The sequence below is a fragment of the Mesoplodon bidens genome (assembly GCF_964165515.1).
Source record: "Mesoplodon bidens genome assembly, chromosome: 14".
Taxonomy (NCBI): domain Eukaryota; kingdom Metazoa; phylum Chordata; class Mammalia; order Artiodactyla; family Ziphiidae; genus Mesoplodon; species Mesoplodon bidens.
In genome coordinates, this window is record NC_138170.1 from 51,769,125 (window position 1) to 51,787,482 (window position 18,358).

At 44.6% G+C, this 18,358-nt stretch overlaps 1 protein-coding gene across 3 annotated transcripts in view; it reads right to left on the minus strand.

Moving 5' to 3' along the window:
• Positions 1-18,358, minus strand: part of PRKCE (protein kinase C epsilon) — a 550,583-nt gene that overhangs the window by 353,479 nt on the left and 178,746 nt on the right. For all 3 annotated transcript variants that reach the window (XM_081254637.1, XM_081254636.1, XM_081254635.1), the window contains one exon: positions 4,565-4,628. In XM_081254637.1, coding sequence (XP_081110763.1) covers positions 4,565-4,628 — 64 coding nt within the window. The remainder of the gene's footprint in view (positions 1-4,564; positions 4,629-18,358) is intronic.

The window sequence follows — 18,358 nt, forward strand, 5'->3', positions numbered from 1 at the left end:
CAGGCTCTGACAAGGAGACATTTCTAACATTAAGGGCCACAGGACACAGACAAGCTAAACAATGTTCTTCTGGGAAATACTTCAATGGGGGAAGGGTTGGGAAGAAAGAGAAAGACAGAAAATGGGGCAAAACTATGGGAAGGTCTGAATCCTGCAAAAAGCAATCTCACAGCCCCTGCCAGATACAGATATTATTCTATGAATTGCCTCTTTGTCACCTTGCTCTATTCTTGGACCTTTTGCATATGCCACACCCCAGAGTCAGAAACCTGCCCTCACACTGCTTCCCTGGATACCCTGCCTGCTGCTCCTTCCTGGGCACTGGGTTAGAACATTGCTCACGTCCCTGCCCTCAGGTCTCCAGGGCCTTTAGGATATTTATTGAGCATCATCTTTATGCGAGGGCACTGTCCTTATAGCAGCCCTATCATAATACCTACCATACATCCCATTATCCCCATTGATGGGTGAGAAATCTGAAGCTCTAAACTAGTAGGCACTGGAGACAGGATTTACATTCAGCACTGATGGACTCCTAAGGCTCTCTCTTTCTTCTCTTTGCTGCCGGTCCCAGAGAGGATATTGAATGCTTTCTGAAGCCTGTGGCTATAGAAAGAAGGGCAGAGGGCTGGATCCTGAGCCCACCTCTTCATCTTCTGCTTCCACAATATGCTCTCATTCCACAACCTGATCTAACCACAGTATTTGTGATGGACGTGCTGCAAAACCCATTCCAATTATTTTGTATCTTTGGCATGTTATTGGAGAAACAGTTTGGGGACCCAAACATACCACTGAGGCCCACTTCTTGTTCTTTCTATTGTTGTCTAAGACTCTGAAAAACTCTCCTGGGTCAACACGACACCTGGATGGAAGGTGGGGGAAGAAGAGCGTAGAAATCCCTGGGTCAGACCCTGACTGCCCCTCCTCTGGGAGCCTGCAAATGATGGTTCATTGTCATATTACTATGAAGAACAGAAGTAATATACAAATTACATCACAAAAAAGGAAGAAATATTAACTAATGTCCACAACAGGAAATAATAATTTGCACAATCGAGAACTACATCCATTGTTGTTTATGCTTCTGTTGCCCGGGCTAATTATGCTCTGATTTAAGTATCTGGTGATCCTGTAGTGCCATGTTTACGAGGAAGCCCCATGGCCATTACTTATAATAAAAGCAAACACTAAGAGGCACGCGAGCCTGGAGCAACACACAAAACATCCTCAGAAGGTTTACTACATGGGATAACATAGGTAAAGTTCCTGGCACTGTACCTGTCAATCCCTTCTACTGGCTACAGATATTAGCCAGCCTTCAGCCTTGAGCTCTGATAGATGTCTATTCACATTATACCGACGATCAAAATTGCATGACCAGAAATGACCTTAACTGTCATCCAGCCTGACCCCTTACACCTGGGGTTAGGTTGCCTGGTTTAGCTAAAGCACACACCAGTCAAATCCCATTATGATGAACTGCACAGGACATGAAAGCAATGGAATTTTATTAAATAGTTAGAAAGCACATTAACTCCAGCTCTAGCAGACGTAAACATCCAGGCTTTCTACAGTGCGTTAGCAAGAAAAAAGAATCCTTTAGCACATCCCAGAAGAAGGGGGTGTATTCACACAGTCTCACCCCCATACCTTTCTCTGGGCTCTTTGGTATTTGCATGTGGTGTAAAGTTTGTGCAATTGCTACGAGTATCTTTTTTTCCATTGATGGGACTGGAGCACTTGAAATAGGTGAGCTGAAGGGATGCTTGATGGCAGAATAATAGAGTGGTGAAAATGTCAGCTGTGCCTCATTTCAATTCTCTTTTTCACCCTTTCTCAGAATATAGAGTTAGGAATTTTCACTAAAGAAAGGGACCTAAATAAGAATCAATGAATGTCCATAGTCTGGGTGTGACAACCGTGTTTTGCCCTGGACCCTTCCCATGCAATCCAGATAGCAAATGTTGTGGCTACTCATTCTCCCATTCCTCTTCTCACCCTCTCAATCCTTCCAAAAACAAAGCCACCTCTGGGCCAGGAGCACTCACAGTCCCAGCAGCAGGAGTGGGAGAACAGATGTGTAGAACACAAACAGAACACACCAAGATCAGCTTCTAGAAAGAGATTGCTGGAAGTCCTTCCCACTATCCAGAGAAAGAATTCCAAATCCAGGAAAAGCAATTAAGAAAAAGCAGAAAAACTTCTTTTCTTCAGAGCAACACATGCTAACACTTTACAGAGTCTGGCATGTGTCAGCATTTCTGAAGTAAACTCTATTTTCTTTAGATGAAAGAGATTAAAAAAAATAGGCTAAAAGTTCAGTCCAATGAAAACTGCTTTGGTCATTCGTATGCAATAAGCTGTAGAAGCAAGAAGAAAAAAATCAATTGCCTCTGATTTATTTATTCATTCATCTGTCCATGTCCTTTCCCTCTAATGTAAAAAAGGATGTCTTCTATAATTTTGCAAGTCGTTAATCTTTTCAAAGAAAAAAATAATCCAAGCCTCCCATTGATTGCCCAGCATCTTGGCACAGGGAATACATATTTAGTTAATTATCCTGTTGCATATACATTATGTAAGGAAAAAGGGGGACTGATTTTGCTCAGCAAATGTTTCACCAGTATCAACAATCAGGCGATCACTGTAATATTGTGAAATCTGGTAAATTTGGGATCACACGCTGTGTTAAAAGTAAGGCAAGGCTTTACCTTACTGGATGCTTTATTTCTTAATCTGGGTGGCGGGTACACTGGTACCCACTTTATTATACTTTAGGCCCTTTTGTACATCTTGAATAATTCATACTAAGTATTGTTAAATCTCCAAATCTTCTACAATAGTTTCTATTCTGGGCTGTTCAGAGCTGAGAGTAGAGAGGGAAAGTTGGAAATGCCAAAATGTAATTGCAATAAGGAGCAGAAAATGTTAAGAGACCAATTTTGGAAGGATATTTAAAGTTTTAAACCTATGCCAAATAATTGAGATCTATTAAGAGAGGACTGAATTCTATCATGAGCTCCATATACACACAATAATTGAATTATTCTGAACACCTGTTGAAATCAGGTGATTAAATTAGTTAAATGAAAGTCATCAGGCCCCAGTGTCAAGTGCATCATTTGACCAGCTCCTTTAAATTTGCTTACATAGTCCCTCCTCCATTATAGAAACTCAAACTAGAGCTTCATCCCCAAAACTGTGGGGTTGTGACTTTGTGCTTATAATCCCCAGTATTCTGGGGAGATGCTATAAAACGCCCAAGTCTCCCAGCCAGGAGCTGTGCCTTTCCCTTTGGGCCACATCCTCTAATCCCCATTTTTTCTCACTGCCAAGAAGAACCCGCCTTGCTCGTCCCATCTTTCTGCCATGACATTAAAGCCAACTGTTCTGTCCCCTGCCCACCAAGAGAAGAGAAGAAGAAAGATGGTCCCAGTAACTAAACTTTAGTCCTAATTCCCAACTTCCCTAGAGCCCAAGTGTGCCACCATCTCCCTGTTTCCACGTGGAGAAGGTTTTATTGTCCAGTCTTCCCTTCTACCCCGACTGCTCAGCCCTCACCACGCGGCAAGCCTTGAAAGGTAGTAAGTGAGCAAAGAGAGGATGGAGAGAAGAGGGTGTAAGAAGAAGAAAGAAGGAAAATCCAATGATCAGAAAACATTTATACCCTACTTAATCAGCTAGTGGGGAGCAGATATCCTCACCCCATTATTTCTCTTTAAGAGCAGAGCTTTTGCCTGGGTAAAGAACTGGTAAAGAGAAGTAACACTTCTTTTATTTTTATTTTTTTGATGCAGTTATACACACACACACACATATACATAAAAAATATGTATATATACATATATATATGTATGTATACATATAAATATATGTATGTATACATATAAATATATATGTATATATACATATAAATATATGTATGTATATATACATATATATACACATGTATATATGCATATAAATATATATGTATATATACATATAAATATATATATGTATATATACATATAAATTCTTTTTCCCTTATAGATTATTACAAGATATTGAGTATAGTTCCCTGTGCTATACAGTAGGTCCTTGTTGCTTATCTATAATACATAGTAGTGTGTATATGTTAATCCCAAACTCCTCATTTATCCCTCTTTATGGAAGTAACATTTCTGATTCTGAAATTTGACACCTCATTTGTTTCATTTCTGAATACCGTGAGACCAACTGGTCTTACTTCCTGGCCACCACACACACACTGACCCCACGCGCACCTCCGGGGGGAGCAGCCGCCCCACCGAAGCCTGCCTGGGCACCCATGCGCAGGAACGCCTGCTTTACTGGCCTCACTCCCTAAGTCGAAAATCTTCCCTCTGCTCCACCAAAGCTAACAGATGGCTGGTCCCTTTTGGTACACAGGCGTAAGCATCTTCAAAATAACCTTTTCCTTTAAAGGGTGCCAATTAATTAAATGTCACTGTAATATGTCTCAGCCAAGGAGGGAAGGGAGAGACCAAAAGACAAAAGGGTCGATGGACAAGAACAATGACGAGAGCTCACACTCTCCTACCTTCACCCGATGACCCCGAGAGATCAATGATCACATACACTCTTCCTTCTGGCTCCAGATCAATCTGCAATTAAGAAAATGACAGCGACTCTGTTAGTGATTGTAGGGGCAACCCGAGAGTTCATGGCATTTCCACCCCAAACTGCTAAAACCTAGAGACAGCTCCATTCAATCCATGAATCTGCAACACGCCGAGTGCTGGGTGAATTAGGGATGAAGGAGAATCAGCATTTGTGGAATGTCTATGTTCCGGATGCAGTAACAATGAGGTCTGGTGCATACCCAACAGGTAGTGTCATCCCAGTGGTGCCCAACTGGAAGCAATTTTGCTGCACAAGGGAAACCTGACATGAGGAACTACACTGGGGACACCCGACATAAGGAACGTTTTGGAGGACACGAAAATATCTGGAGACATTTTTTGATTGTTATGCTTGGAGAGAGAGTGATGCTACTGGCATCTAACGGATGGAGGTCAAGGATGTGCTAAACATCGTACAGCAGACAGGACAGTCCCCACAACAAAGGATTATCCAGCCCCAAATGCCAACAGTGTCAAGGTTGAGAAACCCTGTGTTAAATCCCGTTTCACAAATAAGGAAACTGAGCTCAAAGTTCCAAGGTAAATGGCAATGCTGAGGTTTAATGCCAAGACTGTCTACAGAAGCCCCTGTTCTTTTTTTTTTTTTAAAGTTTTTATTTTTATTTATTTATTTATTTCAGTACGCGGGCCTCTCACTGCTGTGGCCCCTCCCGTTGCGGAGCACAGGCTCCGGACGCGCAGGCCCAGCGGCCATGGCTCACGGGCCCAGCCGCTCCATGGCATGTGGGATCTTCCCGGACCGGGGCACAAACCCGTGTCCCCTGCATCGGCAGGCGGACTCTCAACCACTGCGCCACCAGGGAAGCCCGCCCCTGTTCTTTATACTACACAAATTGCTCACGGAAGATAAGAAAAGCATAAGACATTATCCACACTCTCAAGGTGTTTGCAATCTCACTGGGGAGTCTAAAAAAAAAAACAAAAACAGAACAATGTTGAACCCAGCTTAAGAATGAGGGACAGAGAATAACTGATATAAAGTATCTGGTGAACCTGAAATCAGTGTAAAAGAGCAGCCTTGGTCTTCCCTGGTGGCGCAGTGGTTGAGTCCACCTGCCGATGCAGGGGACACAGGTTCGTGTCCCGGTCCGGGAAGATCCCACATGCCGCGTAGCAGTTGGGCCCGTGAGCCATGGCCGCTGAGCCTGCGCGTCTGGAGCCTGTGCTCCACAACGGGAGAGGCCACAACAGTGAGAGGCCGGCGTACCGCAAAAAAAAAAAAAAAAAAAAAAGAGCAGCCTGGGAAGACTTCACGAAGACAAGAAAGGGAAAGCATTCCAGGTGGAAGCAACAGAATAAGCAAAGGCTGGGCATGTGAGTGGTGCTTGTGCGGGACTGAAGGGCCACCATGCTCGGGCTATGCTGGCGCATGCGTGTTGCAAACCCCAGCCTCTACCAGGGTTGTAAGGAGAGAGCCAATGTCGCTAAATTCTCACCAGCAACCTTCTCTACCCACCCTCGTGCCCTCCCTCCCCACCTCCCAATCCAGCAAGCTACTGGCCCAATGCAGAAGCAGGATGACGAGGAGAGGCAGAGGGGCTGGGCCGCTTGCAGTCGACATCCTTCCAAGGTCTGCACTGTCCTCACAGAGACCATATTCTCCCCGAGACATTAGCGACTCTGGAAACCCTGGATCACTGAGTACCGCTGGTACCGACCCCCGCCTCCACAGTCCCATCTGTCTGTGCAGAGCTCCATTTGGCTCAGATGTTCCAGGCTGGTCTCAACAAGCTGTGAGTTTCTTGAGGGCAGGAGCCACTAGCCCCTCCCTTTCTTTTCCATGGTCTTCAGCGAGGAGCAGGCACACATTTAACAAGTACTACTTGGGAAGGGTTAGCCTGGTGGACACCTCCTCCTCCTTCAAGGTTAAGGTCAGTTATTGCCTCCTCTCTGAAGCCTTTCCAGATATTCCGATATTCCGAGTCAGAATTAACTACCCTCACTTTTTTTTTTGTTTGTTTGTTTTTTGTGGTTCGCAGGCCTCTCACTGTTGTGGCCTCTCCCGTTGCGGAGCACACGCTCCGGACACGCAGGCTCAGCGACCATGGCTCACAGGCCCAGCAGCTCCGCGGCATGTGGGATCTTCCCGGACCGGGGCACGAACCTGTGTCCCCTGCATCGGCAGGCGGACTCTCAACCACTGCACCACCAGGGAAGCCCTCACTTGTGTTCTTATAGTACACATACATATCTCAACCACGGCTCCAGTATGTCTCTCTCCTCGGCTAGACAGAGACTATGACAATCTTATTTGCATCCCTAGTGTTTAGCGTACCGTCTGTTGGCCAGGAGACACCCAATAAACCTTTGTGGAGGTGGGAAAATGTTCTGTGTCCCAGAGCTTATTTTGGGATTATTCACTCTTGCAAGCCCCTTCCTTAGGAAGGAAGGAAGGCAGGTGATCTGTACTAAAATGATGCTCCAATGCGGCAAGAGGGGAAGAAGAGGCAGCTATACCAGGAGTACCATATATTCCCTATGAGGTAAAAACTCACCTTGAACCGATGCTCCCTGGGTCCCTCCCCCCGACATCTCACTCCACTCCTAATCCAGATTCCCTGAGCCATTTGTGAGCCTCACATTATTTCCAGACTCAGCCTCTTAGTGGTTGAGAGTGCTTATGATCTCCCTCAAAATTTTAATTCCACCAACATGGGTCTTCAGTGCCCCCCAGGCGAGGTCCCTGTGATATTTCAGGTACTCTGTCAGGGCAGAGAGTGAGGGAGGGCAGGGAGCTCTCAGGTAGCCCCAAAGGGACCGCTCACCTGAGTTTGGGATCTTGAGCTTGGGATCCAGAGGAGAACCAAATAACACACTCGTGATGCCAAAGAGTCCACAATTTCAGGTTTCTGGGTAAAGAAAATGTTCTCCACCACCCTCACCATTAATACTGTCCCGTGCCACAAGCATAACCTGGCCCCTGCACTGTATTACAAACAGGAAAAACAACAGAGCCCAACCAGAATCCTGTCGCTGCCACAGTTCAAAAGTATCAGGGGCCCCCTTGTCCGAAAGCATGGAATTTAAATAATGTGTGCCTCTTAGAGATTAGGTCATCCCTATTAAACCCCGCCGGCAAAATGAAACACTTTCTCATATCCTCCAAGTCAAAGATTTCCCACGACTGTGGATTTCATTGGCAAAGTACAATGGTATCTGAGAAAAGCAGGGAGGGAGACAGCAAAGGAATGAGATGGGCCGCGAGGCCTAACGGAAGGCAGGCAGCGTGCCTTTCTTTGCAAAAGGGGAGTGAGAACTCGTGGCGGGGGACAGGTCATTGATGATAAAATGTATTAGGATATTAACATTCAAGATAGCAATCAGAAACCATTTTAGCACCCACCGCTGCCTCAGTGCCAGTGAACTGCATTTTCAAACAGAAAAATAGAAATTAAGCTATTAAACATGCCAAGAGCAACAAAGAGCTTTGCAGCCTGGGCAGATGGCCGCAGAGCACTGGCTGAGCGCCAGCCAAGTGAGAAGGCTCTGAGAATCCATGCAGGGTGGTGAGACTTCAACGTGGATGACTAGAGGGGTTATCAGGTACAAAAGGGGCTGGAATGCCTTGTAACTTCACGGCCAAATTAACTTAATCACAATTCTGTTCACAATCATGTGGCCCGGATAATGAAGCAATGTAGGTGCCCAGCACTGCATAACCCCTGCAAGCTGATAGCTGGCATCACCGCCAGGCAGCTGGCACTACATAAAAGCAGGCCTCCTCCCTCCTCCCAACCATTCCCAGGGTTTCTTCTCAGCTCCTTCTCCCAGGCTTCAGATTCCTCCCAGTTCTCCCAGATGCAACCCCATTTATCAAATCTCCTTGAACCTCATACCTTTATTTGATGCACTTTCCCAGATACTATCTCTGGGGTTTTTGTTTGTTTGTTTGTTTGTTTGCGGTACACGGGCCTGTCACTGTTGTGGCCTCTCCCGTTGCGGGGCACAGGCTCCGGACGCGCAGGCTCAGCGGCCATGGCTCACGGGCCTAGCTGCTCCGCAGCATGTGGGATCTTCCCGGACCGGGGCACGAACCCGTGTCCCCTGCATCGGCAGGCGGACTCTCAACCACTGCGCCACCAGGGAAGCCCCAATCTCTGTTTTTGACTATGATTCTCTTTCAACCTCCAGCTGAGGCCAGAAGCAAGGCAGTAGAACCATGGGGGAGACAAACAGCCTTTGGAGTCACACCAGGACTGAATCCCAGTTTTGTCACTTACAAGTCAGGCAATTATTTATTCTCCCTGCACTTCAACCTCTGTCTCTTCATCTGTGACACAGGTTATTGTAACAATTCCATGAGACACACATGCAAAGCACTTGGCACTTAGGAGTTACTCAGTATATGGTGGTTCACAGAGAACTTACTGGCTCTCTGGCCTGAAGCAAGCAACTATCTTCTCTAAGACTCAGACTGCTCCTCAGTGAAATGGAGCTAATAACAGGTCCTGTGACACTGGGGGTGTCACAGTGTAAAATGTGAAAATCTACGTACAGTGCATAGCATGGTGCCTGGCACAGAACACTCGGTAATTGTTGCTGCTATTGTTATTAAAAAGCCAAGTCTTCAAATCTGTTACTTAATCCGATGTGATGTTCTTTCCACTCTATGAAACTTCCCACCCCCCAAAAAGCATTTTCTTGCCCCAAATTGATGTTATTACATATTATTTCAGGACATCTGATGATTTTACAGTGCTGTGAATATCAGATGGAGAACTAAGGTGAGAATTTCTCAGCCAGCCCTGGAGGAAACCCAGTGGGAAAAAAAGGCTACAGCCCTGGTCATCAGAGGGTCATGAGGTGATTATGAGAGAAGGAGAAGCTGAGGATGACCACGTATTGTCTGAGCACCTACTAGGTCTGGGACACTGTATTGAGGTTTCACCTGCATTAGTTCATCTAATCTCCTGGGAGGCCAGCAATACATATTCCCTACTTTTCAGATAGAAAAACTGGGGTACCGAGAGCTTTCAGCTGGATTCCCGCACAGCGCTGCTGCCTGGAGCACACTGGAGAGATGACTCTGACAGAGCTCCCATCTCAAGCCCCACAAAGCCTTTTCTGACAACCAGGTCTCAGGGTTCTCATAACTCTAAGCCTCTGGCTGTCCTCCGTGGGTTCATTCTCCTTCTCAGGTGCAACTGACTGGCTCCCCAGCCAGTCCGGTTTAAGTCAGAGCAACGCGTTGAACACCTTGCCACCTCCTTCCCATATCCCCAACCCCCCAGAGCCCTTGGGGAGGGTCTGGGCATAAACAAGAGCTCCATTCCTGCGAGTTAGGTACAAAGCAATGGGGAAAGAGCCCAAACCACAGAAACCAGGAAAAAGCCATCTCTGAAAAGCAAAAAGACACACAGGCACTTTTTTGGGTGGTGCCTGAGCATTCACAAAGTCCTTCACAAGCATTATTGCATTGATTCCTCACAATTAACCTGTAAGGTAACAAGTATTATTAGCATCATTGTATGTACGAGAAAACTGAGGTTAAGGAAGATAAGCAGGGCTAGTGAGAGCACACACACGGCACAACTGCAGGGGCACCGTTCACACGGTAGAGTCTCTGAGGACAAGTCCTCCGGAGCTGAACAGCCAGAGGTAAGTGGCAGAGGCATCATAACTTGCACCCTCAGGTCCTGACTCTGAGTCCTATACTCCTCCCAGCACACCACACCTGTCCAGCAAGAACCCTGACCACTGCACTAGCACCCCAGCCATGCAGCCCGCTTAGCTGTCACCACTGTGTGTCACTGTGACCCATAGGTGTCTGTGTGCCTGTATTTGGGGGTAATTGGGTTTGAGACAAAGGAGGCAAGAAATTCATAGTCAAGCTTCCTCCTAACCACAGGCTCAACTTTCACTGGAGACCTCTAGGCAAACCTCTCCTCAGAACAGCCCACAGGGGTCACACAGACCCAATTTGAGCTTCACTTCCTTTTCCATCGCGTGTCAGGCACCAAGTCCTAGAAAGAAGCAAAAGGGAGGGGGGGCGGTCAGAAAAGGATGACTCCAGAAAGGAGGAGAAGGAGGAAAAGAGGCTGCACTGTCCATGTTGTACCAATTAAGTCCTAGATAATGCGCTGTTTCTTTTTTTTCCTGGAGGAGGGTGGGGGGTGAGGGAGGAGGAGGTGGGAAGGAGAAGGGAGAAGACTCAGGGCTTCTTTCCCAAGGCAGAGGACCCACTTCCCAAGGTCTGCATCCCCTGTATTGCTGGCTATTTTCCCCTGGAGGCCCCTCAGGCACGTACTGTCCCCAGCGGTGCCTGGCATGGAAGAGGCAAGCCAGACAGAGCAGGAGATCTTCAAGCATCAGGCGTCCTCCCAGCTGCTGCTTTTGGAAAGCACAAAACGTGCAGGCACTATGATGGGCAGCTCTTGAGCAGCTGCTGGGTGGTGATTTTGGAGCTAGCCACCAATTAAACTGAAGACTCTTCATTTGAGGAGTTTGCTACTAGATCTATTGGTAGAGTGCACTGGCTGGTTAAAAAGCAGAGGGTGCACATGTAATTAAATATTTTAAGAGTTCCACTCGGTTCACAGGCTTCGAATAGCACTTGCTTTCATAAAATAAGAGGAGAGAAGGATTGCTCCTTTCTCATATGCCTTCCACGGTAGTGCAAAGACGTTATGTGGGCTTTCGTGTACATCCCTGAAGGGCAGAACCCTGTCTGTCCAGCACATGGAAGGGATTAATACATATTTATACATGTTGGCTCAATGGATGAATGGCCCGATTTTAAACTGGACCTGCACAACTGAATTATGGAGGTGATTTACTTGGGAAGCCATCAACCTGTACAGAAGTGTTCCTAGCAGCTTCATTCATAACAGCCAAATACTGGAAACAACCCAAATGTCCAAGAACGGAAAAATGAATAAGCAAACCATGCTGGATCCATATGACAGACTTTTACTCAGCAGTAAAGAATGAACTCCTGGTACATGCAACAAAATGAATGCTATGGGAAAGAAGCCAAACGCAAAAGATTACGATTCCACTTACGTAATGTTCCAGAACAGGCAAAACTAATCTATCATGACAAAAAGCGTATCGGTGATCTCCTGGAGGTGGACATGGGAACTGGATTCAAAGAGGCACAGGGGATGACTGAATGATTTTGAGTATTGTATTTTACAACAGTAAAGTATATATTCAATAAAAAAGAAAAGAGGCACAGAAGGACTTTGGGGGAAGATGAAGGTCTTCTATATGTTGATTGGGCAGTGGTGACATGAATGTATAGGTTTGTTAACCTGAATCAAGCCACACACTTAAAATGGATGCATTCTTTTTTTTTGCATGTAAATTATACCTCAATAAAGTCGCTTTTGAAAAAGGAAAAAAAGAAGTCATCATTTCACATAAGGATTGCTCTACAATTTTCCCTTTAAATAACAAATCATCTTCCCACCCTCAGGGCATTTAAGATTTCATATTCCATTTTTAAAAATAAAAGAGTTCATTCAGAGTTTTTCAAGAACACATCTGTCACCCAACATAATGTACACCTACCTGTGTAGGCACACATTCACACTACCACCCACGTGTGCAAAACACGCTCAAACCCACCTTCTCTTGTCTTCTGTGATCAAAATACGGTAATAGCAAGAAAAACACATCCAAAATGTAGGTTCCCTGCTGAATTATTTAAACCTGTCTTTCTGTGTGTGGATCTCAATTTCCTCATATGCAAAACAAAAAAAAAATTAGGCCAAATGCTCTAGAATGGCTTTTAACAACCTCAAGGACCTAAATATCCATGAATAGGAGACAGCTTAAATAAATTATGGGACACCATTTGGTAGATCACTATGCAAGCCCTAAAAAAAGAATAAAAAGATCTAAATGTACTGACTTATATGAAACTATCTCTGGGATATATTAAGTGGGAAAAAAGTATGGTATAATGTGTTTATTATGCTAGGCTATCATGTGAATAAAATGGGTGTGCATGTGGGTAAACACACACAGACACACACACACACTGTCACACTTGTTTGGCATAGATTATCTCTAGAAGGAGTCTTAACAGGAAACAGGGGTTGCCTCAAGAGATGGAAACTAGAGGATCGAGGGGCGAGAAATCAGGAAAGGGGCATTATTCTTCACTCTATGCTCTTTTGAACCATTTGATTTTTAAAATCGTGTCCTTGAGTGAACTTGTCACAATATTTGTCAACACCTTTTTTCACTACCTATTTCTAACCCAGTCCCCCAGAGAGCAGCTTGCTTCTGTTCCCAGACACTTCTTAAAGAAACGCCCCTCAAAATTGGCTGACATGTTGCTTGTCCATCCCCCAGTACCCAGGTCCCAGACACCAACCGAGCAGCAGCCATCATCTCCATGTGAAAGTCCCCTTGGCTGGACGGGATGCCTACCTTACAGATCCCAGCTCCTCACAGGCCACAAATGGAGTAAACTCAAGCTAGTACCTGCTTCCTCTTTTCAACAGGCGCAGAATAGACCCAGAGGGCTGGCTCCCTCTGATGACAGAGGTGGCTAAAAACAAATAAGTCTGTGTACGCAGATGCTTTTCTGAGCTGAGAAAACATCCAAAAGTGCCAAACCTAATGTCAAGAGTGTGCAATGGCTTACGAAGCATTGCCTGGTCATGGTGTCGTTTTCATTTTCCTCTCTTCTTTCAGGGAAATGGCAGTACATGACTGTACTCCCACTGAGTCCCACGAGGAGATGCTGAGTGCAAACAGCAGGAAATGTGGCCACTTACCCTCAATGTTCTGAAGTGAAAAATACCCACTACCCATGTGCACTTTGCATTTTTCATTTTACTTTGCAGTGTTTTCTCTCACTGGGTGCACTTTTATCCATGGGTTTTATTGCACGTTTCCTATTTTTTACACTAATAAGCCAACTGCGGTGATTGAGAGTCAAGGCTGTGAAGCTAACTTACCTGGGTCCAAACCCCAGCTCTGCCTGTCACAAGCTGCGTGGTCCTTGCTGCGATTTCCTTATCTACACATTGAGAATGTCAGTGGCACCTGCTTCAGAATGTTGGGAGGGTCAAATGAGAGGGTGAAGCACTTGGAGCCATGCCTGGCACACGGCTAACATCCTCTAAATGTCAGCTGTCAAGTCATTAGGGTTATTTCCCACCTAGACTGTGAGCCCCTCTTGGGAAGAGCCACGTGTCCCTTGGTGGGGGTGGGGAGGTTTCCACAGTTCTTGATCCACAGCTGGGCACATGGCAGGGAATCAGTAGAGACTCCAAGTGGAACTGAATGGATCCACGTGGAACAGAGCCGAGCTCAGTCAGGAGCTCAAGATTGTGCAACCAGAAAAATTATCTCCAGACCGGGAACTTTTCTGTCTCTGTTATATCACAACCTAGCAGGACCTTTCACCAACAGCTACGCACAAAGACATTCAGTTCCTGACTCCCTTCAAAACCTAAGACATTATAATTGTTATTCAGCACTTGGAGCTCCTCACGGAGACTCTTTTATTCATCATAATAATCACAACTCTAATAAACACCCTTTATTGAGCACTTTACATGCGTTATCTGAGTGAGGGAGGCCATATCCTTATCTGAACCATTTCAGGAATGAGAGAACTGAGGCTCATGGATTTGAGTGGCTTGCCCACATTCTCACAGCTTGAAGAAGAGCAGCCTGAATTAAGGCAGGGCTCTCCGACTCCCAACCCCATGCTCCGGTTACCTTGGACCCAGCCAAGGGCATGGACTCAAGGAGACCCTGAGGAAAGAACACATCGTGAGCTGTTCAAGGAGCCCATGCTGTGTGCATGATGGTGGAGTCACTTCTTGGGCACAGGAACAATGAAAGTAAAGCTTTTTCATTGTCCTCCTGGAGCTCATAGTTGAAGGAACACCAATCCCACAGCAAAACAGCTGGAAGGCTCAGACTATTGAGACACAAACACAGGGTAGGACGCCCAGCTTCAGGGAGTAAATGCCCTCTTGGAAATATTGCTGTATTGGGATATTCTGCATAGCGAGTCCTATTTGCCACTGCTTTGCACCGTATAGTTGGAAACATGTCCAATGAGGAAGAGTTTTATAAAAATCACAGAAGCATGAAAGCTAACAGTCATAAGCAACTTTGAAATCACTTGGGTCAAATAAGCAAAGAAATACAGATTTAAACAAGGGTAAGAATTTTTTTCTTTTGCTTAACAATTTAGCCAAAGTTTCTTTGGGGCTATGTATCCTTGTGTTATTTGTTTATTAATATATAAACAAAACTAAGTATCAGGATGTGTTCAGTTTTTAAAACTCAAAACTTAGAATGAGAGGCAGCAGTCTCTTGCCCTGTACTCCCCAGAGGGAGCCAATCTTAATAACTGCTATTTGGGTTTTTCTGGTCATCACTGCCATGTCCCTAAATAAAATGTTTATACCTCAATTTCCTGATTTCTTGTTTCAGACATTCACTCTTGCCCTGCTGCTGTGAGAGATGAGGATTTAGTTCACTCACCACCTCACTCCGCTTTCCTCCCTTCACAAAATAATTACACATCGCAATTCTCAGCTCCTTCTCTATTCTTCTTGACAACTGCAAAAATAAAAAGCAATCTAAATGTCAATTTCTTGTTCCATCAACTACAGACAATATCCCTTGACCCTACACATTCTAACTGGAGGACATGAGTGCTTCCCGCCCTCCCCATCCTCTGCATTTTTTTTTTTTTTTTTTTTTTTTTTTACCGGTACGCGGGGCCTCTCACTGTTGTGGCCTCTCCCGTTGCGGAGCACAGGCTCCGGACGCGCAGGCTCAGCGACCATGGCTCACAGGCCCAGCCACTCCACGGCATGTGGGATCTTCCCGAACTGGGGCACGAACCCATGTCCCCTGCATCGGCAGGCGGACTCTCAACCACTGAGCCACCAGGGAAGCCCATCCTCTGCATTTTTACTCTTAGACTATTAACATTGACAAAACTGACATTTTTTTCTAATTGTAGTTGAGTTCCATGCTTTGTGTATATGCTGGTTCCAAAATCTGAAGATGAATTAATAGTGTTTTCTTAATATTATAACTTTGTAAATGATATCACATATACTTTCTTTTCCACAGGTCCAATGTGACAACTCATCTACCACTCAATGGGGAATATACCTAGCATCAAATTCAAATGGATTCTTTTTTTTTTTTTTTTCACTCTACCAATTGCCTTTCTCAGATCCTCAAGTTTCCCCTGGGTCCCCTTCTCTCAGGGTCTGTCCTTCTGGAGACCCTCACTGTCCACTTTTCCCTAATCTGGGCTGACTACTCTCTGGTCTCCTGCACAGCTGTAGTACTGTGACTTATTTTCACTGCTCTGCTGGAAACAGTCACTGTTTCTGGAATCCATCATCTTCCTTGTTCTGGGTTATTCCCTTGTTTTTGCCAGTAAAGTACATTCTGATTGAAATATTGATTAAGAGTGCATAGAAAGCTAGCTTTCTAAGACCTTGCATGCTTGTCCTCACACATGATTGATAGTTTGGCTGGATATAGAATTCTAGGTTAAAAACAAAAAAAATCATTACCTATCAGAACTTTCTTCTAACATCAATATTGCCTATGGACTCTGATGTCAGCCTGGCTACTGTTGTTTAGTATGTGACTTTGTTTTGTTTTCACTCTCTAGAAGTTTTGGCATCTTTTTTATCCTCAGTGTTCTGAAATTCCAACATGATATGTCTCAGGGTATCTTTTTTTGATTCATTGTACTTGTTCTTTTGATTCACTGAATTTGTGGGAGATATTCTTCTAATTTGTCCTTTGCTATTGGCCTCTTCATTTTCTGTATGAAACTCCCATTATTTGGCTATTGGACCAATAGAATTAATCCCTATGTCTCTTACTATTTGTTATATATATTTCCATCTCTTCTCTTTTTAGTCCATATTCTAGATTTCTTTGACTATATCTTACAACCCTTCCACTGAACTTTTATTTCTGACAACAGTATGTTAAGATTCCAGAAGCACCTTCCTACTTTCTGCAGCTTCTTTCTCCTCATAGCATCCTTTTTTTGTTTTATGGACACAACCTATTTCTGTGAACACAGGGTTATAGACTGGGAGCTGGCCATGATAGCAGGGGTCCCCACCATCTATGATAGCTCTCCCAAAACCATTATTCCATTGTTTTTTAAAAGGACTTTCCGGGCCTCCCTGGTGGCGCAGTGGTTGAGGGTCCGCCTGCCGATGCAGGGGATACGGGTTCGTGCCCCGGTCTGGGAGGATCCCATATGCCGCGGAGCGGCTGGGCCCGTGAGCCATGGCCTCTGGGCCTGCGCGTCCGGAGCCTGTGCTCCGCAACGGGAGAGGCCACAACAGTGAGAGGCCCGCATACCGCAAAAAGAAAAAAAAAAAAAAAAAAAAAAGGACTTTCCAATTTCTGACCCTGGGGGTCAGGGTCTGGCTCCAGGTTCTTCAGCAGTGAGGGTAGTGAGTATACTCACTACACATGCCACATACAGACTTTCACATAGTCACTTGCTTTCAGCTGCACATCTCACTCTTGCCTCTGGGGTGACTAAAGTTTCCATGCCCAGAGGTCCTTAAGGGTCCTGCAGAACAGCTGGCTCTAGGCTAGGCTCCGACAGCCCCCCGCACATGTTCTGGGCTGTGGCTCCTCTGTACTTTTATCCTGTTCTGTAGTTTCCACCCTGCCCTCTCCTTTCTTTTCCCAGAAATTTACTGAAATAGCTTAATGATGGCATCCTTCTGCTCACTTACTAGTTATAAAATTGTATCCCCCCCACCTTTTTCCATTATCTAAATGGGATCTTGAGTAGGCAAAGCAATAAACATATTTGCTCCTAGACCACCTTCAATGAAAATTCCAAAAACACATGATCTTAAATGATATTATCCAGGGCTGGTGAGAGTGGAGGAGAAACAGGCCCCCTTACACACTGCTAATGAAGTATAAATTGGCACAAAATTTGTAGGGTGGTTTGGCATTATATAACAAAAATCCTTTGACCTAGCAATTCCATTTCTGGGAATTTATCCCAAATCACACATGTGCAAAAAGATTTAAATAAAGAGATCATTATTACAACATTCTGAAGTGTGTAAAATTAGAAACTAATTGTCCAATAACAGCAAACTATTTAAATAAATTGTAGCATATTCAAATCATTAGAGACCATGCCATCGTGAAAAAAATCTTGCAGAATTATATTTAATGACATGGAAAGATATTCAAAATATGGTATTAAAAGTGGAGGAAAAATGAGATTATAAAGGAATATATATACTATGATCCAATTTAAAAAAAATAAAATGTGTGTAAGTAGGTACATATACAAAGGAAAAAGCCAGTTAAGTTATCTACAGGAGAGTAAAATAATGTGATTTTTTTCTTTGTGCATATCCATAGTTTTTCTAAACTGTCTTTTAAACCTTCTACTTTCTATTATAACTTTTGTGATTAAAAAAATCAGACAATAAACTTGTTGCTTGAAGGACATTATGTGGCTCAGTCCCCTCATTTACAGGTAAGGAAACTGAAGCACAGTGAGGTCAAGCAACCCACTCAGGCATCTCAGTAAATTAACCATAGCTGACTCAGTTGTCCTGATTTTCACTGCAGAATTCTTTAAGGTGCAAGTTAAAAATGGGACAAATTATGTTAAATTTACTTACTTCTTTAAAAGTGTAATTTTCTGGTCAAATGGTTCACAGCACTACTCAATCCTAATCACCAGTTAT